The sequence below is a fragment of the Echinops telfairi genome, unplaced genomic scaffold (assembly GCF_000313985.2).
Source record: "Echinops telfairi isolate 266 unplaced genomic scaffold, ASM31398v2 ScPeMD7_7400;HRSCAF=8409, whole genome shotgun sequence".
NCBI lineage: Eukaryota > Metazoa > Chordata > Mammalia > Afrosoricida > Tenrecidae > Echinops > Echinops telfairi.
In genome coordinates this window covers 17594766-17622356 of record NW_022111300.1, presented here as the reverse complement: position 1 = coordinate 17622356, position 27591 = coordinate 17594766, and the positions used below count along the sequence as shown (strand labels likewise).

Here is a 27591-nt window from a genome sequence, read left to right as displayed (position 1 = left end):
GAGACCTGATCTTTTCCTTGCCTGATCCTTCATATGTAATTTAAATGAAGCAATGGAAGGTTTTTAACTGTTACTTGAAATATAAATTTTTATTACTGTCATTCACGTTTATAGACAATGTACAAATAATATAAATGTTAGCTAGCCTTCATGCTTGTGGTCCCAAACCTTTGCAACATGGCAGAAAAGATGACTCCTGCGGGAGCATCAAGTGTCATGTGTTCAAATGTATTTTCCACTGGGATTGGTTCACCTAATGACTGATCACCTCAGTGCCTCTGAATCGATGGTCATTCATGGGTCCTGTGAAACAGTAGGACTGCCTCACGGGGTTTCCGGGGGTGTAAATCCTGCTCGAGGAGACTGCCACATCGTGCCCCCAAAGGGAGCCAATGGGGGCTTCAAAGTGCTGACCCTTCTGTTAGCAGCTGAGCGCTTTAAACACACAGCCACCAGAGCTTCGAATAACTTACTAAAGCAGGTGCATTGAAACAAATCCATTCTTTTTTTCACAATGATGAGTTCATATATGACGTGATGCACTTTCAATAGTTCGTAGAACGAGGCAATCTATAGCTGCTCTCCCCATTACCCCATGGTAGTCAAATAATGCTTCCCTGGAAAAGCATTACCTTTATTTTAGGATATTAATAATTGCACACCCTAGCTCATTGCTATTGTAGCGATTGGAGATGTACTGAAATTGTGTCGCTAGCTCTTTAAACTTGTTTTCCTTTCCAATTTCCGCCCCTGTCTGGTCATCCTCGTGGCTGCCAGCACCCTTTCATGTTGGTTGCTATTTGATCCAGACTGTCCCTGGGGTTAGTGGTTGGGTTACTCATGGGCTGCTCACCGCAAGGTTTGCTCTTTGACCCCACCAGTCAGTCAGTGAGAGAAAGAAGAAGCTGTTTGTTCCAGTAAAAGCATGCAGTCATCAGAACGCTCGGTAGCAGTTCTGCTCAGTCCTATTGGGGTCATTTTGAGTCAGACTTGACTGACAGTCGCCTTTTTTTTTTTTTTTTTAATACCTTGTAACTTAGTCCGTGAACTTCTTAATAACCCATTTTACGGGCTAGGACACAGCCAAAGACATAAGGGATTCCTCACGCTTTGAGGATTGATCCAGGAGAGAGTATATTGTTTTATTTTTCCTTCCAAAAAGCTTTCTAGCATTTTACTTCAGCATATGTTCATTTTCATTTGTCAATTCTATAAGCTGGCAGGTAAACATTATGAAGGTAATATGTTCATATATGAATTTTATTTTTTAGATTTTAATATTTGCCTGTGATGCCTGTAAAAACGTTGCACTTCATGTTCCTTCCAAGCTCAATGCTGAGAAATTTATTGGTAGAGGTAAGAAACTTCAAAAACTGGGCAATATGTCTTCATTTTGTTTTAGCTTTTTAAAATTTACTCTAAGTTTTGGAAATAAATGTAGTGTGACCAAAAGTTAAGATTGGTATGGTACATTATAATTTTACTGCGTTTGGCATATTACAATGAAAGGAATATTGTTCTCCATTGAAAACATCTCTATGTCAGGTAGATAAAAAGCTTTAACTTAAGTAATAAGATAATTACTCTAGGATTAATAACATATTAATCATTACAGACTAATATTAAACAAAGTATATAAAAAGTATTATGAAGTGCTTCTTTGAAACTATTTATTGGATTTAAAGGTGCAATTTCTAAAGTTTTATTTTAAGATATTTTGACTGACTTTTAAATAAATTGTTTATAAATTCACATGTTTATGTAACTTTGTTATTTGAGAGAACATTGAACCAATGAGAAAATAATGAAATAATGAAAGTATGTTGTATTAGAAGTTATGTATGTGTTTAAGTGCAACTTAAATAGCTATATATATATGAGCATCTCTTCAAAAAATGCACAATTTGCAAGACTCAGTCTACTTAATTTTTAAGTTTTTGGCATCCTCCCAAATGCACAGATCATTGGAAAATTTTATCTTCTTCTTTTTACCATCCAAATGATGATTGATATGTCTATTGTCTACAGTTAACCTGAAGGATTGCCTTAAATCTGCACATCTAATTCGCTCAAGTGATCCTGATTTCCGAATTTTAGAAGATGGCTCGATTTATACCACAAATACTATACTGTTGTCCTCAGAGAAGAGGACTTTTACCATCTTACTTTCCAACGCTGAGAACCAAGAGAAGAAAATAGTTGTGGTTTTAGAGCATCCAACGAAGGTATAACCAGACGACAAAGTGAAGGTCATGATGTGCTTTCCTCACGTGGAACTACAAGGGAAGATGGAGAATCAGAAAGGGGGTGGGATAATTTGGCTTGGAGGAGATTAAAACTGCTAGGCAATTTAACTGTATTTAAACAGATCATTAAGGCTTGTTAATACGTTTTGTTAAATTCACAAAAAAGAGGAACTGGCCTAAGCTACAATATGATATTTGAGATAAGACACAAAGCAACATTTCTCTATGTATCCTATAACATGGGTGCTTAATAACAAGTTTTAAAACTTTTTATCTCTGAAGGTTTCATTCATTGTAGCACAAATGATAATATCAGAAACTAGATGACTATGTTGTTTGAAGTTTAGCCCTCGCTCACGTATAGTGTATCATGACAACCCAAGATCAAAATGACTTCTATTCAGCCACTGGCCACTTCCTACTGCAGCCCTTCTGAAAATTGTCCCCGTGTTTCTTTTCTCATTTGGACACAGCACTCTGTCAGCTTCCCGACTCTGCTCTTTGCTGGTGAGTGGGAGACGCCTGTGCTAAATTCATCAGGCTGCACACTTTGCTTGTTTCCATTACATCTCCCTCCTCCCATGTTATTGCATGGAAACCGTGCTTCATTGATTCATTTCGTTTTTTTAAATGTCTTCTAAGTTCCCGGCCATTTCGCTTCCATATTGCCACCAAACTCTCTTCTCAGAAGGATTGCTGGACAGCGATCCTTCCTCATTATCTTTTTGTGCGGTGTTCATGTTTAGTTTGGTTTCCAAGTACTACCATTATCTTACATTTCCCCAGCCTCTTCTCATGCACAGAAAAAGATGCGTCATGGTGCTAATGATTGAGGATGAAACAAATAATAAATGTCCTTGTTGTTTTTTCTCTTTTCTAAATTGAGGTTTTAAAGAAAAGGCATTCTAAAGAAAAAGTTCTTCAACGAGCCAAGAGAAGATGGGCCCCTATTCCTTGTTCCATGCAAGAGAATTCCTTGGGGCCTTTCCCACTTTTTCTTCAACAGGTACCTTTTATTTTCCTTGTCTTTTGTCCATCTATGGTTTTCTTTTTAAAAAAACTTAACAAATTAGTTGTTTATGAGCGTACGAGTGCATGAGCATATATAAATCATATAGAGTATAAATATACGGTTTTATATCTACTTACACTTTTACAATCCTTTAGTCATGCAAATGTCATATATGAAACTGAAAACTCTCTACAGGGTCTAACATATTGTTGCGTAATGAATTTTCATATCAGAAAGGGTATCAGAGAACCTGAGTGTAGCTGTGAAACTCCAAAAAGACTCCCTGAGAAAGGATGACAAAAGCCACCTGCCATAAAGGAGAAAGCCCCGACCAGCTGTCTGTGGCTTATCCCACTGCATACGGGATCCAGGTCGGCCGTCTCCCTCTGAAGGGTTGGTTCCCACTGCACACGGGATCCAGGTCGGCTGTCTCCCTCTGAAGGGTTGGTTCGTAGAAATGCCAGGAAGTCCTTCCTCCTTCTGCTGCTCGTGCCAGCTACCATTCAGTTTATGGCTTGGGTTACTTTTCCCCTGTCCTTTAAATAGGAAAAGAAAGTCCTCCTCTATAGCCCACCTACAGATGAGATGAGAGGAGAGTATATTAAAGCTTTGGGAAAAAAATAGTTTAGAAAACCATTGTGCTGGCCATACTGGTCAAAAGATAGTCAAGATTTTACTGAGAGGATAGAAACAGCTAGGAAGGAAATTACTTTGGGAATGAAAGACCGGAATTGCACGCCTGTCAGGATATTCTCTTACTTTTACTCTCCCTCCTCCGTTGCTTTCCCCACTCAGCCTCTATCGTAAGGAAGCCGCTGACAAATAATGGAAACTAATTAAGGAACACACTCTCCAAGGTTATGATACCCGGGAGTCAGGACACCTGAAACCTAATGTCTGTACTATTAAGGCCCATTCACGAAACATTTAGCTCTTTAAAAGACGGTGTGTTGTTGTTTTTTCTTAAAAAAAAACAACCACCACATATTTTTATGTTCAGAATACTTTCTTTGTTTTCTAAGACAGGGACTTCTCCTCACTTGATAGTGCTTGGTTCTATAAGTGTCATTAGCCTTTCAAATAGTCCTCAGTTGTTCTCGAACACTAAGATGCTACTGTGTTATTTTCCTCAGGCTTGTCTTTTAGATGACTCAGTTAGTAGCCTTCATTGTCCTATAGCTGCTTTTTATCCAAGGCAGTAATAAATTATAGAGCAAGTCTTTTTCCATGGACTCTTTTTTTGGAATAATAAGCAGCATAAACATATAAATGAAAGTTTTGATGAAACATAAACTTGTTTATTTTGTATATGTCTACTTTCTAGATTCAGTCCGATACAGCACAAAACTACACTGTGTACTATTCCATCAGAGGGCCTGGCGTTGATCGAGAACCGATAAATTTATTCTATGTAGAGAGAGACACAGGAAACCTGTATTGTACTGGTGCTGTAGATCGTGAACAGTATGAGTCTTTTGAGGTAAAGTCTAATATTCATATATTGTATCAGTAAGTGTTTTGGTTGGCCACTTAGAAGTGGGTTAAGTTTTGGGTTGCTGCCCACAATGTCACCAGTTGAAAGATGAGACTCTGTTGCTCTAAAGATTAACGGTACCGGAAACCCCACAGAGCACTCCTACTCCATCCGTACGTCAGAATTGGCTTGATGGCAGTGAGTGTCCTCAGTTCATTTACTCCGGCTGCTTTTCTGAGTGTCTCAGATGATACTGTGATTATGTTAATAACACCCTCTTTACAGGAAGCAGGTACTGTTCATCGAAAAAATCAATAGCAATCGAATGCTTTTGTAGATTGTTCTTGATGTGCTGTTTTTATTCAAAAGGGCCATTTTAAAAGCCGCTATTCTGTTGGCAGAAAAGATTATTGAACCTCTTTAGGGTGCAGAAATGCCCAAGAGGTTAGTGAGGGACAGATAGCACACCTCAGCACCAGATATATCGCCTTTATCACCTTTGTAATGGAAGAAAGCTCACGTGTGAAGAGCAAGGAAGGATTTTGGATAGTGGTTCACTGGGATTATTTAACCCTTTAGTCACCTAGGTAATTTCCCACAGTGGGATGATGGGAAATAGGTATTTTACCAAATTTGGACTTCTCACTGAAACTGAGTCATTGTGAGCAACTACATTTGAATGATTTTGCATTTATTATCCAGAGACCAAGTTGACTGAGTAGATATTTAAACTTAGAATCAATGTTCAGATTTAGAAATACTGCAATGTAGTCTTCCGGGTACCGGTAATGCTCTGTGCCTTTTATGATGGCGATTCCAAGAAAAGTTGGAATTGATTCTCATGTTATAAAATCAAAAGGAGGTATGTTCCTTAGTCCGTTTGCAGCTGTTCATTTCTGACTCTTGCTTTTCAAATGAAACAAAAAATGTTTATGAAAGAACTTTATAAACTTAGCAAAATGCTTAAAATCCTAACAAAAAATAAAATAATGACTCAATTTTCTCAGGGTAAAAGAAATCCAAAGTGTAAAAAGTACTAGAAAGTTGCATTGAAAAATCTAATATTTAAAATCAAAAGCTTTCAAACACAACAAAAATCTTCAAGACTATTTTAGGAAAATAATGAAACTGTTAAGTTCCTGACAGTAATACTGCAGTGGTAAAGAGCCTAAAATGTGTTTATGCTGTTAAATTAAATAACTTCTACTATAAAATGCTATCCTACATCAATAATTTTGTCATCTATTTTGGCATTAAAACAGTAACAAGTAGCAAAACTCATTCTATGAAGCTGAGCACTCTCCAAATTCAAGCGCAAACCAAATTGAACTGTATCTGTTTGAACAGTTAATTTTCATTCTTTCTTCCTCACAGCTGGTCGCCTTTGCGACAACTCCAGATGGTTACACTCCAGAGCTTCCACTGACCCTACTTATCAAAATTGAAGATGAAAACGACAATTACCCAGTTTTCACAGAGGAGACTTACAGTTTTACAATTTTTGAAAATTGCCGAGTTGGTGAGTACCCACCTAAAATTTTTGGTTTCGTTACCAACTGCTCTCCGTTGCTCCCGCCACACCCCTAGCTCCGTTCATGGCAAGTCCATGAACCATGAGATCAAACTGTCACAAGGCATGGGATTTTCACAGGTTGATTTTTAGAAACAGACCGCCAAGCTTTTAAGCTCCCTGTGTTTTTTCCATCTACTAGCTCTGCTGACTCCTGTTCAGCCTCAGAGCAGACATACAGTCCTCCCTTGACGGAGGAGTGGTGGCAGCACTGGAATGCACTGACTGGGAATTGAACCTGGGTCTCCTACGTGGAGGAGCAGATTCCTACCACTGAACCACCCTGCTGTCAGCATTAAAAATATTTCTCTTATTTTTGTTGTTAGTTACCTTCTAGTTGATTCTGACTCATGGCAACTCCAAGTGTGCATCGTAAAACTTCTTCATAGGCTTTACAAGGCTGTGAGTTTTCAGAAGCAGATGCCAGATCTGTCCTCCAAGGTGCCTCTGGTGGGTTCAGATGGCTGGCATTTTGGCTAGTAGGTGAGCACTTCACCATTTGCCCCACAACATATGGCTCGTTCCATGTGGTTCAGTTCATGAGATAAACTTCACTGTGGCCAATGGAAGCTAGCATGTCCTGCTGTCAAGACAAGGGACTTGCTAGCCAGGCTGCATTGGGTGTCATTTTACTTGCCCTTTTATGAGTTATGTGATCCTGCGGAAATTTCTGACTCCTAATAAACCTTAGTTTCCTTATCCGTACAAAGATATTTTTGATAGATAAGATTGTTATGAAGATTAAATGAGGCATGATAGACATGGACTGCCAAGTATACTACTGAAAAATAAGTTACTCAAAAAAGCGTTACTTTGCTTCTCCAATGTGAGCTGAAACAGATTTACTTTTAAGATAAAAGGAGTAAATTTTTAAAGAATTAAAACCTAGCTTTGAGGATATTTACTGTTATAGTTGATATTTATAGTGATTACATGACTGAAAATATTATGGACTTTATGTTAAAAATCATCAAAAATGCTACAAATATTTTATCCAACTTATAAAACAGGCCATTGTAACTGGAAGTGAGAATTCAGAATGCAGTTTCTAAGTCATCCTCTAGAAAGAGGTAACTGAGCTAAGAATTGTCAGAACAAACTGACTCAAATGGTCCATTTAACTAATTTTAATGGACTAAATAGAATTCTATAATCTAGAATGGCAAAGGCCATGGAAGAATATAATCAACGTTTGTAAAACTATAAACTAAATGCAAAATGTTAGAATTTTAATGCATGTTAAAGCAAATGAAACTTAGACTTATATATAAGAAGCCATTATTCTGATCTATAATCAAGTAGCCCAACACTATTTTGAGGTAGGTGGAGAGGAGTGAAATAGAGGCGGTGAACATGTTGTAAAGGTTTGCACATCACAGAGTAGTTTTCAATATACAGGTTCTACGGTGGGGCAGGTGTGTGCAACTGACAAAGATGAGCCCGACACCATGCATACCCGGCTGAAGTACTCCATCATTGAGCAGATGCCAGCATCGCCAACCCTATTCTCCATGAATCCCAAGACTGGGGTCATAACCTTGTCTTCGCCTCAACTGAACAGAGAGGTAACTTATAGTTATGAATATTAATGAAAAGCTACACTACGACTACTTAACACTATTGTTATATCTCCTTTAATCCGCGTTTTTGAAAAGTATGTTGAGAATCACATTTGAGAAAAATTCATACTGAAAATATGTTAGTGGAGATTATTAAATAGCTTACAGTATACTATCTTTGAAGTGGTACTTCATTCTTTCCAGACTTTTATAAAATCTTAATATTAACATCTGTTATAAACACAAAATATGTCAACTATGAAGAATGAATCTTGGCCGTAGGTGAAAATTTTCTATCTACAGAGTGAGAAGTGCTTTTCTTTTTCTGTCTCATCTCAATAACGTCATCTAAATTTTTCCCCTTGGGTAGACAACAACAACAACAAAAATCTCAGTATCTCTAATCTCTGATTTCCCATTTTCAATTGATTGCTAGCCATTCTTATTTGGACATGGCATGGGTCCCCAAGGCACACACCTCGAAGATTAAATTCTTCTTTCCTCTAAATGCGCTCCCCTTTCCACGTTTCTGATGGAAGGTCGTGTGAATGCCTTGTTTTCCCCTCACCTAATTTTATTCTGCTGTCCCCGTGGAGTCCTGTTGTGGAAACTGTATTACATGCCTCCTCCTGCTGCTTAGGTCAGCAAACTTTTCAAAGCATGCTCATCTTACTTCACATTTTGTTTTGCACTTCGATTTAGTTCATTTCTACCGAAATCTTCATAATTTAGATATTTATTCAACTATTACCTTGACCAAAAATCATTTATTCATATAAATTATGGCAGTTTAAATGACCTATTTGTTAAAATGGTAACCTTTAATCTCACGAATATAGTAATATCATTTTTAGATGTTTCTTGGTTGTTCAAACTTCCTATCATATTCTTGTCTTTTTATCTTGCATGGATTAGAGCAGCATTTCTCTAATTTTTCTAAGCAGTTTTTGGCCCCTGCCTGCTTTTTTTTTCCATTTTCATGACATTTTTTCATTCATCCAGTATCACAGAATGCTCATTTATAAGTTATTCCTCTGATCTTATTTCAATATTCTTATTTCTGTTTTCATTGTTTCACTCTCACCGACCCAAACTCCGAACATATTGACTATAATCTACAATGTTGATAGCACTTTAAATTTGATAAATTACTGTATTTTCATACACTACTTGAAAATAACTAGTGTGAGGAAACTAGTCTCCTGCCAGTACAAGAAGGATATGAAATAGATTACACCTCAATTTATTAATGTGATGAAACTTACAGAATATAAATGAAGATTTCATTGATAATGGTATTGCTTTTGTCCAATCATACAATTCCTTGTTTTCAGTCAGTTAATAAGTACCGGTTAAAAATAAAAGTGCAAGACATGGATGGCCAATATTTTGGATTGCAGACAACCGCAGTTTGTATTATTAATATAGAAGATGTGAACGACCACTTGCCGACCTTCACTCGTACTTCTGTAAGTACATAACATTGACGGGAGGAAGATTTGTAATACAGTGAGATAATAATAATAATAATACTCTCTCCATAGGTTTCCTATGATTTCTTCCAATGTGGTAGCCCCACTGACATGGCAGCAGTTTGGTCTTAGTTCTTGAAGTCAGTTAACTATCGTGCTGTGTCTTGTGTACTTTGGAGATCCTATCAGGAAAAACCTGTCCTTTGAGAAGGACGTGGTGCTGGTAAAGTAGAGGGTGAGCAGGAAGATGACAAACCACTGTATTGACACAGTGGCTTCGACAAGAGGCTGCAGTGTGGGGTCCCAGGGTGGGCATGAGAGTGAGGGTAGCGCAGGACCAGACAGGGCTTCGTCCTGCTGTCCAGCGAGCTGCTGTGAGTTGGAACCAGCTTGTGCACTTCTGGCACCAAACACGGTGCTTTGGGAATTAGAAGAATGAAGCTTAGTTTTGCATAATATTCTGTTTTTGTGAAATTTACTAATAACTTTTTTTGTTCATTTTTTTCCTCCAGTATGTGACATCAGTGGAAGAAAATACAGTGGATGTGGCAATCTTACGTGTTGCTGTTGAAGATAAAGATTTAGTTAATACTGCTAATTGGAGAGCTAATTATACCATTTTAAAGGGGAATGAAAATGGAAATTTTAAAATTGTGACAGATCCCGTGACCAATGAAGGAATTCTGTGGGTGGTGAAGGTAAGAAGAAACTAGGAAGCTAGTTATTTGGAGTTTAGAATGCCAAAGGTTGACCAGGTAACGTTGAATGAAAGGAATTCTGCGTAGTGTAGACTCAAAATAACTATCAGTATGAATGAAATGTTCACAATACATGTAATGGCAGGTATGATGGGCAGCAGCAGCATATGTTTGCAACTGAATTGCTGGAGTATCCACCTTGTAATCGATAGCTTTTAAAAACTTTTTTTATTGTGAGTTATATGAGAGTTTACAGGTCAAATCAGCATGTTTGCATTCAACAAACTTATCATACTTATCAATTGCCTACCCTGTTTCCATCTTTTTTTCCCCATCACCCTTCTGCTGGATAATGTTCTCAAGGTTAGAACAGAAGTTAACACCTCTAGCCTCTTACTTCCCCTTCCTTTCTCTCCCTTCCCACTTCGGATCTGTTTCTTTTCATGTGAAAACCTGTTCTTGATTTTGTAATAGCAATGTGTCATCCAAATGTGTCCTTGCGTGATGGGCTGATTTCACTCAGCATCATGCGCTTCCATTCTCCCCGGGACATGCGTGTTTCCCAGACTCATCCTCATTCTTGAGCATTGCGTGGCATCTGTTCCCTTGTGTGGATGTGCCAAAGCTTGTCTCTTCATTCTTCCACGGCTAGACATCTAGGGTGTTTCCATCTTCTTGTTTTCAACTAATAGAATACAGTGTCGACTTGGTACTCCGTCGCTCGTGGCAATCCCAAAACTCGCACAGTGTTGATGCCGGTGGCACACAGTCACGTGTTCCTTTCCATCCTTTCTGTAGCAGCATCACGGAGCTCATCCTTGATGATTGAATTGTGCAAGTGATGTGCTGTTAGGCCTTATCAGACCCATATAGAGGCTACTTGTAGCTCGGCTCCTCTGTATCTACTATCCTTAGCATCTACAACCTCAGCCATTCCAGTATGTGAACATTCTTAACCCCTCCCACTGCTGTTCTTTCCACAGCCCCTCGGAGGGAGTCACTTTTCACTCCGAAGCCCCAGGGCGTCCCTGACACTCTTTGAGCTCTATCTGCTTGGGAAAATGCTTGTGCTTGGCTCCGCCTGCTCATCAGCCCAGTTATGATTCCGGCATCGATCTATGGAGTTTCCCTTATCCATATTCTCAAGGGGCACAAATCAAAATTGATAAATGGGCATTGTCTTTACAATCATAAAGATTAGTTGAAATATATGAATTAATTTCTGTTTCGAAGTGAGTGTTTTCTTGTGTCCCCCTCCCCCCTTCACTTTCCAGCACTCAATCTTTGCTCTGATCTGTGATATTCTAAGAAGGGAATTTGTCTTTGTGAAGGCTGAGACCTAACGACGTATCGGAATTCCAAAAAGTGCCTTCACCCATTCTCTTTACAGCTGTACATCAGGCAAAAGTAAAGTAACTGGAATGTGAAACTGACCAGCGCGTGGAGTCAATTCTAACTCCTAGCAGCCCCCTAAGACTGAAGAGAACTTCCCCTTCGGGTTTCCAAGGCTAACCCTTACTGGAAGTGGTTTGCTACATCTGTCTCCTGATGGGCTCGAACCACTCCTCTTTAAGTTTAGTGCTTAATGACTGTGCAAACAGGGCACACTATAACTGGGATAACCGTGAGGAAAGGGAAATATAATTTCCATAAACCTTCTGTTTTCATATCCCTTTGGTTTTAAAGGTATTTTCTAAAACTTGACTCACTTTTCTATGACATGTCAGGCACAGGTTATAATTTCCCTTTTTACGTGAGGAGAGGACAAGCTATTCGAATATTAATAGAGTAATTAATACATTAGTTTTGGTTGCGTCTGAATGACTTAACCTCCCATCACATGTATTACATTTTGAAATCTTGATCAGAACCAGTGAATTATTGGTGTTAACTCTGCAGTTGAGGAGCGGGCTAAATTTTTTTGTTGTTTTGATCGGGTTGCTTCACACAAATATTGGATCAGCTAAAGGATTGATTCTTTCCTCCCTCCTCCATCGCCAAATGTCTGGATGCATGCTTCCTAGTCTCGTGATTATTTCGAAGGCAGCAGTTACAGATTTTTAATTTTAACTAGTTGTGCATTCTAGTTAGCATTGGCAACTTTCAAAGGACCTGAGCTACTTTTCAACCCCTATGTCAATGCAGCCTCTGAACTATGAAGAAAGACAGCAGGTGGTCCTGCAAATCGGGGCCCTCAACGAAGCACCCTATGCTAAAGAGTTGACGGCCAACACAGCCATGAGCACTGCGACCGTTACTGTTGATGTGAGAAACCAGGACGAGGGCCCAGAGTGTAGCCCTCCGTTTCAGACGGTTCAGATTAGAGAAAACGCCCCTGTGGGATCACGGAGCCATGGGTATAAGGCGTATGACCCAGAGAGCAGAAGCAGCAGCGGCATCAGGTATGTATCATTCTCCTGTCTGCAACTGCAATGCAATGTGGTTTCTAAGTACATCACTTATTTCAATCGCCATGGGATGACTGAACTCACTGTAACTTTTGTTGTTTGAATTCACCGAAATGAGCAGTTACAGGAAAATAAATGATCCGAGAGGGTGGGTCACCATTGATGAGAAGACAGGATCAATCACCACTTTTAGAAGCCTGGATCGAGAAGCCGAGGCAATCAGAAATGGTATCTACAACATCACAGTCCTCGCCACAGACAAAGGTAAGACTTGTATGTACATTCATGATGTATTCCTACATCACAGTACGTGTCTCTGCGGAACATTTCCTCTTTTTAATAAATACATTTAAAAAGAAGAGTTTAGCCTCGGTAGCAACTCTGCAGGCTTGCTGTGAGTCGTGTGTGACAATGCCTTAGAGTTCCTTCGCAGTCTGAGAACACCGTGTGCAGTCGTGATGGTTCCAAACCGCTTCTTGGCTCGCTCTGTGGCGCTCCTGTCCTCAGGCGACCCTGAAGATAGCACGCCCCATCCCGATGCCATAGCTGTCAATGCTGGATGCACTTTCTTTCCATCTTCTGGAGGTGGTAGCGCAGCCTAAAACATAGCCCCAGAAGTGATAGCACACGGGTTTTCTCTCTTCCTCAGACCTCCCTAGAGAAGAGAGGTTGGAACAGAGATCCCGGATTGGCTTTCAGCTTTGCCTTCATAACTTTGTTACCAATTTACAATCTCGATCCACACCTGCTTCCCTTTCTAAACCCTCAGACTTTGCATTGCAGCGTCTTGGAGTAGCTATTCAGGAAAGGGCTATCGAAGTAGATAGATGGTTCCTCAGACTACCCTCCATTGTGATTATCTCAATTGTCAAACACTTCTCCCATTCTTTAGTTCTTCACACATCTTTAAGTGCTATTTTTTTTGTTCTAATTGTCCAAAGGGGTCTCTTCTAATATTCAGTCTCTCTGTTCTAAACCTTACATCCTTTTTATCATTTATTAATTCCAGGCTCCTGACTCGGGCAGTCAAGGAGACTTTTGTTTGTGTTTTAATTTTCTTGCTGTTTGTTTTAAACTTTTTTCAACATTTTCATTGAAACAAAATTTTTAAAGTGGGGATCTCCATTTCAGGTGATCAGCTTCAGCTCTCCCAATAGCTTACCTTTCCCCCACACCTTTGATAGATCTTTTTTCTCTTGTGAGTTAGTATCTTACCCTTTACCCAAGATAATGCCTGTCACCCTCCAACTTGTTGTTTACCTTCCCCCCACCCTCGGCACTCCCCCACTTGGTAACTCCTAAAGTCTGCTGTCTTTGGCATGCTAGCATTCCTGGGTGATTTGTGCTTGCTTGCTTTTTAGGAGGAGCCTGGCTTTTAGTCTCAACACCCACCAGGCTCTCTTTCCCTTCATTGCCCCCAGATCACACTATGAGTCTATTGCACCTCCTAATGTTTTTATCCTTTCAAATATATCAGACATGCCCTTGTTCATGAGCTCTCCTTTTGCCCCCTGAAAATCAGTCAATGCTGGCCTCTATACAAATTCTTATGTCTATCCCTGCTTTTTAGTGAATGATAGAATACAGCCAAATAACAATTATTGTGTATAAACCCAGTTGAAAACAACCAAGGTTTTTTTTTAGTATTTCTTTTGTTTTTTAGTATTTAGTATTTATTATGGTGCTTGTTATTATAGTTCGTATGATATAGATTCTTATTAAATATTTTTAAATATACCCAACTTACAATATCCTGGTGAAAACTCAAAACTTATTTGTTTTTCTAGATGGAAGAACATGTACTGGAACACTGGGACTTATGCTTGAAGATGTGAATGACAATGGACCATTCATCCCTACACCAACAGTGATCATCTGTAAACCCACCATGTCCTCTGCGGAGATTGTCGCTGTCGATCCTGATGACCCGAAGCATGGGCCACCCTTTCAGTTCACAGTGGAGAGCGGTCCGGGTTCAGATGCGCAGGCCATGTGGGAACTGACAAGACTTAATGGTATGCATTCCTAAATATAGCTTTGGTCTCAACATCAGGATGTGTAAACTCTTTTTCTCGGTCCACTAGAAGGATAGTCTACTGTGTGGGAACCACCAATGAAGGACAGTAAGTGTATGCGTTTCCGTGTGGTCGGAGGTGGCCTGGGGTCCGTCTCTAACTCGGTGCAGGAATTCGCTTAGCTATTACATGAGTTCTCACTTCCACTGCCAACGTCCCAGCCCTGACTTGTGTACCTCCAGGAAGAGAACCTCTTTTCTTGGTTTTGGCGCTCCATGAAGTTGACTATGCAGTGGAGTTTAATCAGAAAAGGTGTTTGTTGGTTAAGAAGTGATCAGGAGTCATAAGAAGAAGGAGAAGCAAGATTGGGCAGAAACAGCGTGAAGTGACAGCCCCGGGGTATGCTCTGTCGCCTCTGAGGCAATAGTGGCCCTTCACAGGGGTCCCGTAGAGAGCTTTGATATGCAATATGATTGCTCATCACTCACTCAGTCACTGTGGGCCACCCAGCGGAGTGCGGCCTTTGTAGAGAAGGTACAGACAGCCCCCCTAGAACAATAAGCTATTCATCGCAGGGGGCGCTCGGCATGCGTCATCGCGTCTGCCAGCCATCCCTCTTCTCGGTTCACTTGTGACCATTTCTTCTCTATTTTGTGCTCCTTGGGGTTCTTCCAACCCCATCCCCAGTCCCTCCTTGTCATTTCAGTTCAGGGATGGATCTAATGTGATAAGAAGGACAAAAGTGCAGGGAACCCCTTTTCACGCGGCCATTGCACCGCTCCATGCATTAGCTCCTAACTCTGCTGCATGTCGTTGGTCTCCTGCCCACCCTGTCCCTGGACCCTGGCAGTAAATGCTATGGGATATCTCTGTCTGATCTCTGGCTTCCCTCTTGCCACAAAGCAGGGGTCAGACCTGCCTCCAGGCATTCTGACCCTAGTGTGACACCCACCGTTCATCCCAGACCACTCTAGGTTTTTTATGCTGGCGTCCATCTTTCATTGTAATGGCCACACGGAACTCACAGACACTACTCATAATTAAGGGGGCTATTCGGGGAATTACTAGGTTACCACAAGTCACTAAACAGTAAGAATGCAGTCTTTCTGATCTCCCAGGGACCAAAGGCAGTATATATGGAATGGTTTAATTTGGTGTTGTAAATAAAATGATAAAACGAATGTCTTGCCTCGTCCAATAATTATGGTTGGAAGAGCCAGATGGAAGATTAAAATGCATGATTCCAGAAACCAAAAGGCCTTTCCGAGACAGTGGAGACCAGCTTTTATATGGAGTGTGTTTGCCGTAAGGTAAATCGGCACAGTCCGTCTCATACTCAGTCTTGGAGCAGTTGTGTCATTCCATTAGGGACACCCATTTGGAGGGACATATGATGAAGATTCCATATGTAGTTATTTATATTGAGGAGAGAATTTCACTGACATCACGTATGTTTGGCTTTCTTTTCTTTCAGATACCGCCGCACGTCTTCACTATAAGACTGATCCTCCTTTTGGAACATATGAAGTACCTGTCAGAGTCACTGATGTATTGGGCCAGTCTAAACTTACTATAGTCAATGTTTTGCTATGTGACTGCGTTATTGAAAATGACTGCACACTCCGGATCGGTGCAAGAACTGGCAATGCAAATATGAGACTTGGAAAATGGGCCATCCTTGCAATACTGTTGGGCATAGCATTGCTCTTTTGTAAGTCCTTCCATAAATTCAAATAGACATAGTCTTAAAATCAACGCTATTAACTATAACGGTTTCATTTATATGTAGCTGTATTTGCATTCAACACACACATATCATTAATTTATATATTTGATTCCATTTGTTTTTAGTTCTAGTATCTCTCTGGTTAAAATTGAAATATGAAAGGTCTTCAAAAAGGTTATGAACTGTATATATGTAAAAACTATGCATGGATTTCCCCAACCCCCTTTTTTATTTTGCCCCCAAATAAGTTCATAGTAACTTGTTAGAAAATGCCTCAGTAGGATCTCAGTTAAGGTACCCAGAATACTAAGCCATCAGTTAGAAAGGAACCACTCTCAGAGAAGCAAGAATTCTACAAAAATTGAAACGCAAACCTCAAATGTATGGGTGACGTTGGGTGGAAGAATGGTGAAATCATTAGTGCCATACAGAAAGTTCGTATGGACAAAGCCTTACAGAAATAAACAGTTTACAAACAGATAACTCATTTTGAGAAGGTCTAACACCATGTTGAAATTAAAACCCACGGTGACAGAACATTTGCATTGATTTTTGAAGGAAAAAAAATCCAGCTCATTTCCTAATTGACCAGGTCTGATAAGTAACATCAGAAATGATAGCTATCGATAGCTCAATTGGTTCAGTTTACGCAACTCTTACTGCAAAATTAAAGTCAAGCAACTCTCTGCTTGATAGGTGTCAACGCTGTTGTACCCACATCAGCTACAGACAAGAGCAGAACTTTCTGTGGCAATTTTCCATCAGTGAGACGAAGAAACGGGAGCATTTCTTCAAAGAATTAGAACAGGAGATGAAGCATGGCTTTCCCAGTCTGACCCTGAAGACGAAGCATAATCAGATTCATAGCCCCCGGACATGGAGTAGCCCAGTCAAAGCAAAAGCAGAAAGTTAGGGAAAGCTTTAGTTAAAAAAAATATATGTCTATAGGAGTCTCGGTGGTAGAAGGGACTACGAGTTATGCTGCTAACATTGAGATCAGCAGTTCAAAACCACCAGCCACTCCACAGGAGAAAGTTGAGGCTTTCTACTCCCATAAAGATTTACAGTTTTACTCTTATGGCCACTATGAGTCAGAGTCAACATGAGTTTGACAGTGGCAGTGAGTTTCTATTGCGTTTTAGCAGAAAAATGCCCAGGAAAGCTTCACTAGAGAGTGCCCTTCTTTCAGCAAGACAGTGGTCCTGCTCACCCCGCCCATCAAGCAAGGGGCAGTCTGCAAGTTTCAATGCGAATTCATTAGGCACCCACCACTCAGGCCTGATTTGGTGCTTTCTGAATGACTATTATCTCCTAATCTTAAAAGACTTTAAATTGCACCCATTTGTCTTTAGTTTATAATGTAAACAAACCTTCATTGACATGGTTCAGTTCCCAAGACCTTCATTTCTTTTAGGGAAGGGTTAAATGATGAGTCTCATCACTTACAAAGTGTTTTAAAGGAGATCGGGCTCAAAAGTGAAGTTTATATACATATTTTTTATTTTACATAAACCCCATTCTTTCCATGAACCTTTGGACATCCCTTCATAGAATTCAATGAAGAAACAGATCAGGGAGCATATATTTGTTCATGGCATATCTGTGTCGTGTACACTTCTCTTCTGTAAACTACAGAGAGAGATGCACTCATACTTAGGTGCTCTCGAAGCGTATCTTCTTTTAATAAGCACTTTGTACATTGTCGATGGGTCTGTGGTTTGAAAACCAAACCCAATCCATTGCCATTGAGTCGATGCCAAGTCCTGGTGGCTCCCGAATGCAGGAGTAAGTTGGGCCTTAAGGTTCTCAAGGCTGGGACCTCTCAGAAGAAGATTGTGAGGACTTTCTTTGCAGGCAGCTCTTGGTAGGTTCAAACACTAGCCTTTCAGCTAAGAGAGGGACACTTCTCATTTGCACCACCAAATGACTCCATGTATGTATCAATGATTATAGAAGTCATAAGGGTATCGCCTGTGATGGTAAACTTGAGTTATCCCCCCCACCCCCTTTCCTACAGGTATTCTATTTACACTAGTGTGCGGGGCTACCACAATGGGCAAACGACAAAAAGGTTTCCCGGATGATGTAGTTCAGCAGAACCTAATTGTGTCCAACACTGAAGCTCCCGGAGATGACAAAGTGGTAAGTAATGTGTCATTTTAAGAAACGAAAGGGATAAATGATCCTAATTCACTCGGATGAACTTATTTCAGTGAAGTGTTCCCCTTTCAAATAGCTTGTGTCATCACTGCCCAGGGACAGATCAAATGACTTCCCAGGAGTAAAAATATAGGTGTTTCAATTTGGCCACATAGTGTTATTTAATAGTAAATAGTTTAGCTTGTCATTATTATTTTCCACTTCAAATGTTCTGTGGTTTTAACTTTAGACCTGGTCTTTTGTATATTTTTAAACTGCTGTTTGTGACATTAAAATGTTCCAGTTAATGATTCACAGATCACTAGCATAATTACTTTAATCCCTGTTAGTCTGGGTAGGCCAGAGAAACAAATTCACAGAGACATTCATATGTGTATAAGAAGGAGCTTTATATTCAAGAGCAGTTGAAGATTGAGAAAACATCCCAGCCCAGTCCAGATCAAGTCCATAAATCCGATATGAGCCCATATGTCCAATACCAATCCATAAAGTCCTCTTCAGACTCACGAAACACATTCAATGATGCTGAATGCAGGAAGATCACAGGCCCGTGGGTAGGAGATCTTGTGGATCCAGGGGCATTGTAAGCATCTCAGCACTGGCAGGGGTCTCCGGGTGGCTTCTGCACATAGTTTCTCTCCATGTGTCTTCGCCCTGGGGCTGTCTCGCAGGCAGTGAGCATGTGTCCCACCTCCAGGGAGCTGCTTATCTCCTTAACGCCTCCAAATGAGGTCATCAAGCTAATACCTGATTGACAGGCTAGACTCCACCCCTCCACTCTGAATCCTCAAACTGAAAGCAGATTATGTAACTTCCACAGCCCCCCAAGCTCCAATAAGAACAACCTACTTCGCTGACAGCTGCCTTGTTTGTGAGCATGAACTTAAATGATTGCTTATGCTCTTGTGAGTCGGCAAGCAGCCCAGAGTCAAATATATGTAGCACCAATGCTAGCAAATGATTTCGTTCGCTCCACCTTTGTTTTCTCTCCCCTTTTGTGCAGGGGAGTAATTATATTCCTTGTTAAAAGCATAATCGATGACTATGGCAGGGAAAGGTTTTTAGAAGACAAAAATGATGGCATGTAGGGAGAGACTGACAAAATGAAACTCATAGTGAATGAAGCGTTTCCCACAAAAACAAAGCACCGAAGACCAGTGGCCAAAGATTTGCTGTTTTCCCTGCCTGCTTCACTTTAATTACAGCACAAGGATTTGTTTTGCAGCTAAGATGGGTATAGCAATTCTATCTTTCTTGGTTTAACTGAAAGGAAATGGATTGGGCACCGAATACAGATAATAGTGTACTATTAAAACTAATGTGACTATTTCTGCTGTGAAGGGGAGTAAAATTAAACAGGGCAGGTTGGAGCCCGTTGTTGCCACCATGGGCTCAAACAGCAATTGTGAAGATGGTTCAGGACCGAGCAGTGCTTTGGTCTGTTGTTCATGGCGTCGCTGTGACTCAGAGCCAACTTGATGTAACCCAGCAACCACAAATATGTATGCTACATAGGGAAACAACATGTATCATATGTATCATATATGTAAGTACATCTATGTTGCTTCATGAGAGAAAGAGGGTGGGGGTTACACTCCTGTGAAGAGTTACAGTCTTGGAAACTCACAGGGGTAGTTCTATCCTGTCCTGTCGGTTCCCTGTGAGTTATCAGCTCAATAGCAGTGAGTGTGTTTTGTTTTATATATATACAGTATATTACATATATATGTATAATTATAATAGTCCTGTTTTGGGGGTGTGAGATGCTGAAAGTACTTAATAAAGATATTGTATAATATTCTAAGAAGTTTTCTTAAATACATATTTTATTGCAATTTTTAGAGAAAATTTATATAACAAGTTTGAATCTCCTTTAATAATTTCTTCACATATTACTTAGTGACATCGATAACATTTTAAACAAGGTGCCATTATCCTCATCATTTTCCTTCTGGTGGTTCTGTTTCCATTCATCTAGCCTCCTTGTTCCCCTTTGGTCTAGGGTGAACATGAGCTGCTGCTTCTCACTTAGGTTCTCATTGATTAGAGCTCAGTGCTCATGGGTGATATTATTTATTCAACAAGCCATTCTGCCTTTTGTGAGTTCCTCAAGATTCATCCATGATACAGTACTCATCATTATTTATGACATAGTATTCCATTGTGTGTCTGTTCCAGAATTTGGTAATTCATTAATCTGTTGGTAGGAAGTTAGGTTATTTCTATCTTGTTGCTGCAATGACCGTAGGTGTGCTTCTAAGGATGTTTTAACCGGGGAGTCCACCTCACGTTGCCTGATCCACCAGAGGGCAGATCACTTGACATCTGCACTTCCTTCGCTGTGCTGTCACTGACATACATTCAGCACTGGACTAGCCTCACAATAGCTGTTTTTAGCTGACAGCCATTAGGTCCCCGACGTGTGGCAACGCCATGCTCAAGACTGACTGGGGATCAAATCATTGTAATCAGTGGAGTTTCATTGGTTGATTTGGAGGAGTCGATCACCAGGGCTTTCTCTGAAGTCTCTCTTAGTATGTGTGAGATTAACGAGAACCAGGTCTCTCACAAACTGCATGAGGGATCAAAAGGGGCATGGTCGGAATTGAGAAAATTAAAGATTAAGAGATAAGACGCAGGTGGGCAGAGGGAGCTCCTGGAGTACATACAGGGACTCCAGGGCCCAGCATTTTAGTCGAGGCAAGTTTATGTACAGTTCTTTTCACGTATCCAGCACCCACAAGGTTGGTTGACAATATATTTTGAGAGGTTCCCACACAGAGGATGTTAACACTATACTTTGAAGGTAAACAACAATGAAGCAATAATAGCTTCAGCCACTTTCCTCTCTGGTCTAGAGGGAAGTATAACTGACCACCTGCAGAAGGCTGTGTGTCCGCAGTCTCCCGAGGAGCAGGAGAGAAAGTAGTGGAAGGTCAGACTTGCAGCGTCTCAGCTCCCTGCATCTGAGCTGCCAGCTCTTTCCCACAGGCCTGCTGAAACAGAAATAACGGCGATGGTGTTGTCTGACTTGGGGAAGGAAATGAGGTTCAAACTGTCCCAATAATGCACTCTGTTTCTCAGAAAAGATGCCCAGGAGCGCGTTCTGCTCCAGGTTTTCTGTGTTCAGAGAATTTTCACCAATATCCCCGCGTTCAGAGACTTCAGCACCTATTCTTTCCCCGGAGTTCATCTCAAGACAATCTGCTCCCACAAGTGTGCAGAATTATCGAGATAGACTTGGTCCCTGCCCATAGAGCGCTTAGCTTCTAGCACAACAGATCAATGTGGCCTTATATGAATGGTGCTGCTCTTTTGTTTGTTTTTTTTCCATAAGTGATTCTCACCGCTCTCTTTCCCCCATGCAAACTTTTCTTTCAGTATGTCACAAATGGCTTTACATCCCATGTGGTGGGCAGTTCTGCTCAGGGAGTTTGTGGCACCATGGGATCGGGAATCAAAACTGGAGGCCAAGAAACCATTGAAATGGCGAAAGGAGGCCAGCACACCTTGGAATCCTGCCAAGGGGCAGGGCATCAGCAGACCTTGGACTTGTGTAAGGGCAGTGGACACCACACGCTGGACGCTGGCCGGGGAGGCCATGTGGAGGTGGACCATTGCAGACACACCTACTCAGAGTGGCATAATTTCACTCAGCACCGCCTTGGTGAAGTGAGTTTCACTGTTTTCTACAGCCTGGCTTGGATGTTCTTTTAGGCTTATAGATTATGACAGTTGATTGTAATTGTTAGTTTAGTCACGGGAAAGTTATCTTCCCTTGTTTTACGTGGTTAGGTTCAGATGTAAGTAGATATTTACAGGGTTTTTTCTTTTTCATTCTCTTACTGAGCAATGGTATTTAAGTTACTTTTCTTATGATTTTGTGCTTAAACTTTTCAACCTGTCAAGAAATGTCTTAGAAAGCCAAGTACGGCAGGCAGCAATATTGACGTGCACAAGCACTGTGCCTTTCTTGACATTCTGAGCCCGTGGTGCCCCCCAGCCCCCTCATCAAGTTGGATTGCATCTAATGGATGCATTTTGCTTTCAGCAATAATTGTGAAGAGAAAGTGATTCCTTGTCATGAACCATCGAATGCTTGCTGCCGCTTGTGTGGTTTCTCAACCCCTGCTATAGATAACATATATTGACTTGATAGTGTGATTGATGATATAGACCAATCATGTGCATTTTCTATATGTAGGAATCCATTAGAGGACACACTGATTAAAAATTAAACAATGAAAGGTAAATCAAGCTATTATTTTCATGTTAATAAGTTTTGGTGTTTAAAATAACAATAATAATAAAATCTGTTTTGTTTGTCCTTGTGGCAGAAGGTGCAGCAGTGTTCTCAGAATGCTGAGGATAATCCTGCCCAAGACTACGTCCTCACATATAATTACGAAGGCCAGGGCTCGGTGGCTGGGTCTGTAGGTTGTTGCAGCGAACAGCAAGAGGAAGATGGGCTTGCGTTTTTGGATCATCTGGAGCCCAAGTTTAGGACACTCGCCGAAACATGCGTAAAGAGATGAGCGTGATTTACGAAATTGACTGAAGCAAGTGTCTTTGCTACCATTTTCTTGTTGTTTCTTTTCTCTTTAAAAAAAATACAAACCAGGGCTTTCAAAAAATAGAAGATGCTATGTCAGGGACTTCTACCCTGTATTTTAGTGGAAGTTCATTGGCCAAGTGCCTGGTTACGGAGAGACCCTAGAAATAAGTGCATATATTTTCCAATTTTTGCGTAGATTTTGCTAATTTATCTTCCACCCAAGGAAATCCACAGATAAAAAGAAACTAAGGGCATCTCCATTGTTGTTTACATTTGGGAATGATGACAAAAGCCGATCAATTGTGCAATGCAATTTAATTAGCGCAAGTCTACATTATAGACTGCTTAAGATATTGTCTAACGGAAGATTAGAGAGGACTTGCTTTAACATTATCTCCGGTTAACCAATTATTTGGTGCTGAAAAATGTTGTTCTCCTAAACATTCTAAAGTGTAAATATTCCATCCTTGACGTTGTCTTATTCTTGTAGCATGGCTTTCCTTCATAATGCAAAGGGAAACTTCCTATTATAAATATTATAATTCCATTTTCCTTGAATTGAATTTCTAAGTTTGGTGCTCTTCAGAGTCCTGCCCTGAATGTAAATTTTCTGTTACTATTCCCAACTTCAAAATGCTTTCAAAATATATCCTTACTCTTGCTACTTTGGTGCCTTGGAAATGTCAAGAGGTGTCTGTCTGTCTCTCCATGCCTTTATCTTTAAAATGTGCTGCTTGAGATGTACCATCTAAATATTTTTAAAAGTCATATTTCTTATCTTCATTTACAAAATGAATTACTTTGATTTTGTTTTGTGTAAGCATATGTGCATTCTTAAAACCAGTATCATGTTACCTTATTTGTTCCGGTATCTTGGTGATTCCTTCTTATGTTCTCAACAAAGAACCTTTAATTAGGTCATTGAAACTGTATTTCATGTTTTAGTTACAAGTCACATTATACACAACTACTCCTCACTTATCCACTACCTGGTGAAATTCCAGTCCTTAAGGGAAGATCAGCATTATGTGAATGTGGAGAATGACCACATCAGGGGACAACATGGAGGGTGATGTCATCATTACATAACCACCAAATTGCTTCACTCCCAAACGGCAAACCACTCAGATTCATGGCCCCGTCACGTTGACACATAACCTGGTCATCACAGCCAGCGTTTCTCTTACTTTGCACCTTGGTGTTCGATGCTGCCAAATATTTGCACATTAATGTGCAAAATAGACGGTGGATTTTTAATAGGTTATAAATACAAAATACTGGATCATAAGATTGACATTAAGTGAAGAATAGGTGTATTAAGAAAATGATGAGTGTAATTAAAATTTGGATGTGTGTATATGGGTAGATATACACATATAATATATATACATCTATATAATAGCATATTTGTAGTTTATATATTTAGTATAGGATATATATTGCAATATAAATGCAAAACAGTGACAGTGTTTTTTAAATAAGCTTCAGAATTAAACATCTTAAAAACTAGTTAGAGATGACTCTTTTATACCATTTCAGATGAAAGCTAGTTATAGCTACGTACTTGTAAAGCCATTTTTAGTATTTCAAAATGAAAGGTTTTAGCAAATGTAGAAGTGTGCCAAACTATTTGAATTTTGAAATAAGATGCAAGTAAAACTAATAGTTAAAAAAATCCAAATCAGAATTTAGCCAATGTATTTTGCATGTATATTGACCATATTAACATTTAAAGTGTACTTTTAGTGCATATCATGGTTCATAATGTGTCTGTCTTGAATTTCTAAACAAGAATTACTTGTAAGGGATAACATATTCAGTAATTAGTGTATATTGGTGAGAGTTTCCTTATTGCACAGTGAGATTTGCCAAAGTTATTTTTAATAAATTATATACAAAATTCTTATATGTTACCAGTTCTGATAAAATAGTTTTAAAAGTTATTGTAAGTTTGTTAATTATATTTTTGATACAGTTTAAAAGATTGCATTTTTTCTTACTTAGAAAAATGGATGCCTTCTTTAGAATTCCTGATATATGCGGTGTGTGTGTGTGTGTGTGTGTTTCGTGTGTGGCTTTAGAACTTGATTTGGAGAGGCCTTTGGTTCATTGTTAATACCGCCTTTGCATAAGTTTATTATCCTAAAGATTAATGTGATGGGATACTGGTTAAGTTGCATAATTTCTCTATATTTTTTCATCTTGGGAGGTAGTAATAGGACTGATTTTCTAGGGTAGTTGTAAAACATTTAAATAAACATTCTCTTTTAAACATGAGCTTCATATAGAGTGGTTCACATAAAAAGATATACCTAGTGATACTAAATGATTTCAAATAAATCACAATTCATAATTCATTTCATGTTAATAAAATCAATTAAGAATATAGAAGACGATCGTTTTTTATTATCACTTTAGATGGTCAGTTGAGGATATTTCTCTTCCTAACACCTGGCTGACGTTTGAGTCTTGTATAATGAATCATTCAAACTGTAAACTTCAAACATCGCTGAATCATCTGTATAGGATTTCCAAATAAAAAGCTGTCTATAAAAATGTGTAAGATCAAGCCTCTGCCACCTTCTCTCTAGCTTTTCTCTTAGACATTAGTGGTCAATTGTCTGGGAATATTGAGGTCTTTGGACATCACCATGGTAACTCTAAGAGCAATGGCTCTACAATAAGAATGACTCCATGTAAATCTTTGCTATATTCTTACTACCTTTCGGAGTCCTGGTGGTACAGTGGTTATGAGTTGGCCTGTGAGCCACATGGTCAGCAGTTTGAAACCACCAGCAGCTCCGCTGGAGAACGCCTGGGCTTTCTACTCCCTTAAACAGTTACAGTCTCGGAAGCCCACAGGGACTCAATATGAGTCAGTAATCACTCGGTGGCAATGAGTTTGGTTTGGTTTTACAACCTATGGAATTTGAGAAATCAACCCTTGTGTCTAATTTGTTACTTACAGGACTTGCATTGGGGGTTGGGTGACGAGAAGGAGTATACTATATAAAATGTTTGTCAGTATTAAAAGAGTTAATGAAAAGTTTTGACAGAGTTAGCACCTAATATATGTTAGTTGTTATGAATATTTTATGGAAAGATAACACCTTAGTTGAGAATATTCATGCCCTTAGCATCAGCTCAGCGTTACGACTGACATGTTATAATAACTGCCCTCTCATCCTTCCCGGATGTTTACCTGAGGCCTTTCCTGTGATGGTCTTTGAGATTGTCATAGCCCATAGTAGTCACCTGCTCTGTGATTCTTGCACTCAGAGAGCGACGTCTTACTTAAGCCGTAGCCATTAATCAGTGGGACAAATCTTTAGAGTGAATTTAACAGGCAAATAAAATTCCTAGTCAACCATTGTTTCTTCAAGGAGGAAAATGTTCTTAAGGATTTCTCCTAAAAATGCATAGTGCTTCTTCAGCAGGAAGAAAGTACTAGGCATTTGCTGTTAGTTCAGGGCAGCTAATATGTGTGGCCTCTATGTAATCATTTCCGCATCATATCAGGTCTTCCTGGATTTTCTATATAAATGGTGTCCCCCTGATTGATACTTAGGCTTAAGACAGAGTCCTGGGTTCCTCTTTCTCCTTTCAATTGCCTCTCTTGTTGTCAAAGGCACTCAAGCTTTCTAAGAATTTTAGAAACAATTCCATTTCTTAATTCTTCATTTACCAGAAAATCATTAATAAGTAAGCAGTACCCCATTAACCAGGACATAATGGTGTATCTTGAAAACATGACTGCAAAGTTTTCACTTAGAGGTGTGTGTGCCTCTCTTGCCGGTGGAGAACGAAGAATGTTCACATTTGTATGCTGCTGAAATTGTGGTCATCAATACCTTTGGATGAAGCAAATTGTATTATGTAGATTACAAAGATATCCAAATTAGGTCTTTTGTTTTCTTGGACACTACATCCACTCTTCATTTTTCAACATGGTAGCATTCCAAAGACCAGGGTGCTGTGCCAAAACTGGCATTATCTGGAAATGGAGTGTTGTCACATGAGATCACAGAATTGACATGCCCGCACATTATATAACTACCCCATTTTATCATCACATAATTGCCAAACATTATCATTACATAGCTTTCAAATTATGTCATTATATAAATGTCAAATTATATACTATAGCATCCTTACATGTCTGCCAAGCTACTGAGAGTCATGGCCTGGCCTAGTTGATATATAGCCAGAACTATCATAGCTGTCATTACTGTGAGCTTGCAATGTAGTGATCACTACTCCTCGGTGTCCGTGGCTAAAGCACAAACTAAGAGATTTTGTTGTTACGGCCGTAAATATGAAATGTCAGATCCTGAGATAGTCCATAAGGGTGGCGTAGGTCTATATTATTATCATTTGACATTGAGTTTTCATTACTGATATAGAATGCATGCTGCATTTTGCATTGGTTCCTTTTGCATTTTAGAGAAAATGAGTTCACAGAACATGAAACATTTGGGGTCCCTGCTTAGTTGACGAAAGTGTGGCCTTCGGGTTTCAGAGTCCCTTCTGCTTTTCTCCTGATGGAGGCAGGTGTCGCCGTTGGGTCTCTCCTGCCACCACTAACCGCCCTCACTTGGCTCTTGTGACTGGTGCGCCACACAGCAATCTGCCTGCCCGGCGTCCTCGTCTGTGCAGTTCACCACGTGCTGCGCACGCCACAGAACTGTTGACGTGT

General features: G+C 39.9%; 1 protein-coding gene across 1 annotated transcript; it reads left to right on the top strand.

The window, feature by feature from the left end:
- The first annotated feature begins 286 nt into the window (after window positions 1-286).
- LOC101660990 (desmocollin-2) lies at window positions 287-25458 on the top strand. The gene is made up of 16 exons (XM_045296312.1): window positions 287-481; window positions 1272-1356; window positions 2029-2225; window positions 3133-3252; window positions 4583-4738; window positions 6107-6251; window positions 7701-7867; window positions 9196-9330; window positions 9846-10031; window positions 12177-12433; window positions 12561-12703; window positions 14227-14454; window positions 15929-16165; window positions 18198-18322; window positions 21722-22012; window positions 22678-25458. The coding sequence occupies exons 1-16, from the start codon at window positions 287-289 to the stop codon at window positions 22873-22875; spliced, it is 2865 nt and encodes a 954-aa protein (XP_045152247.1). The 3' UTR covers window positions 22876-25458.
- Window positions 25459-27591: the final 2133 nt, after the last annotated feature.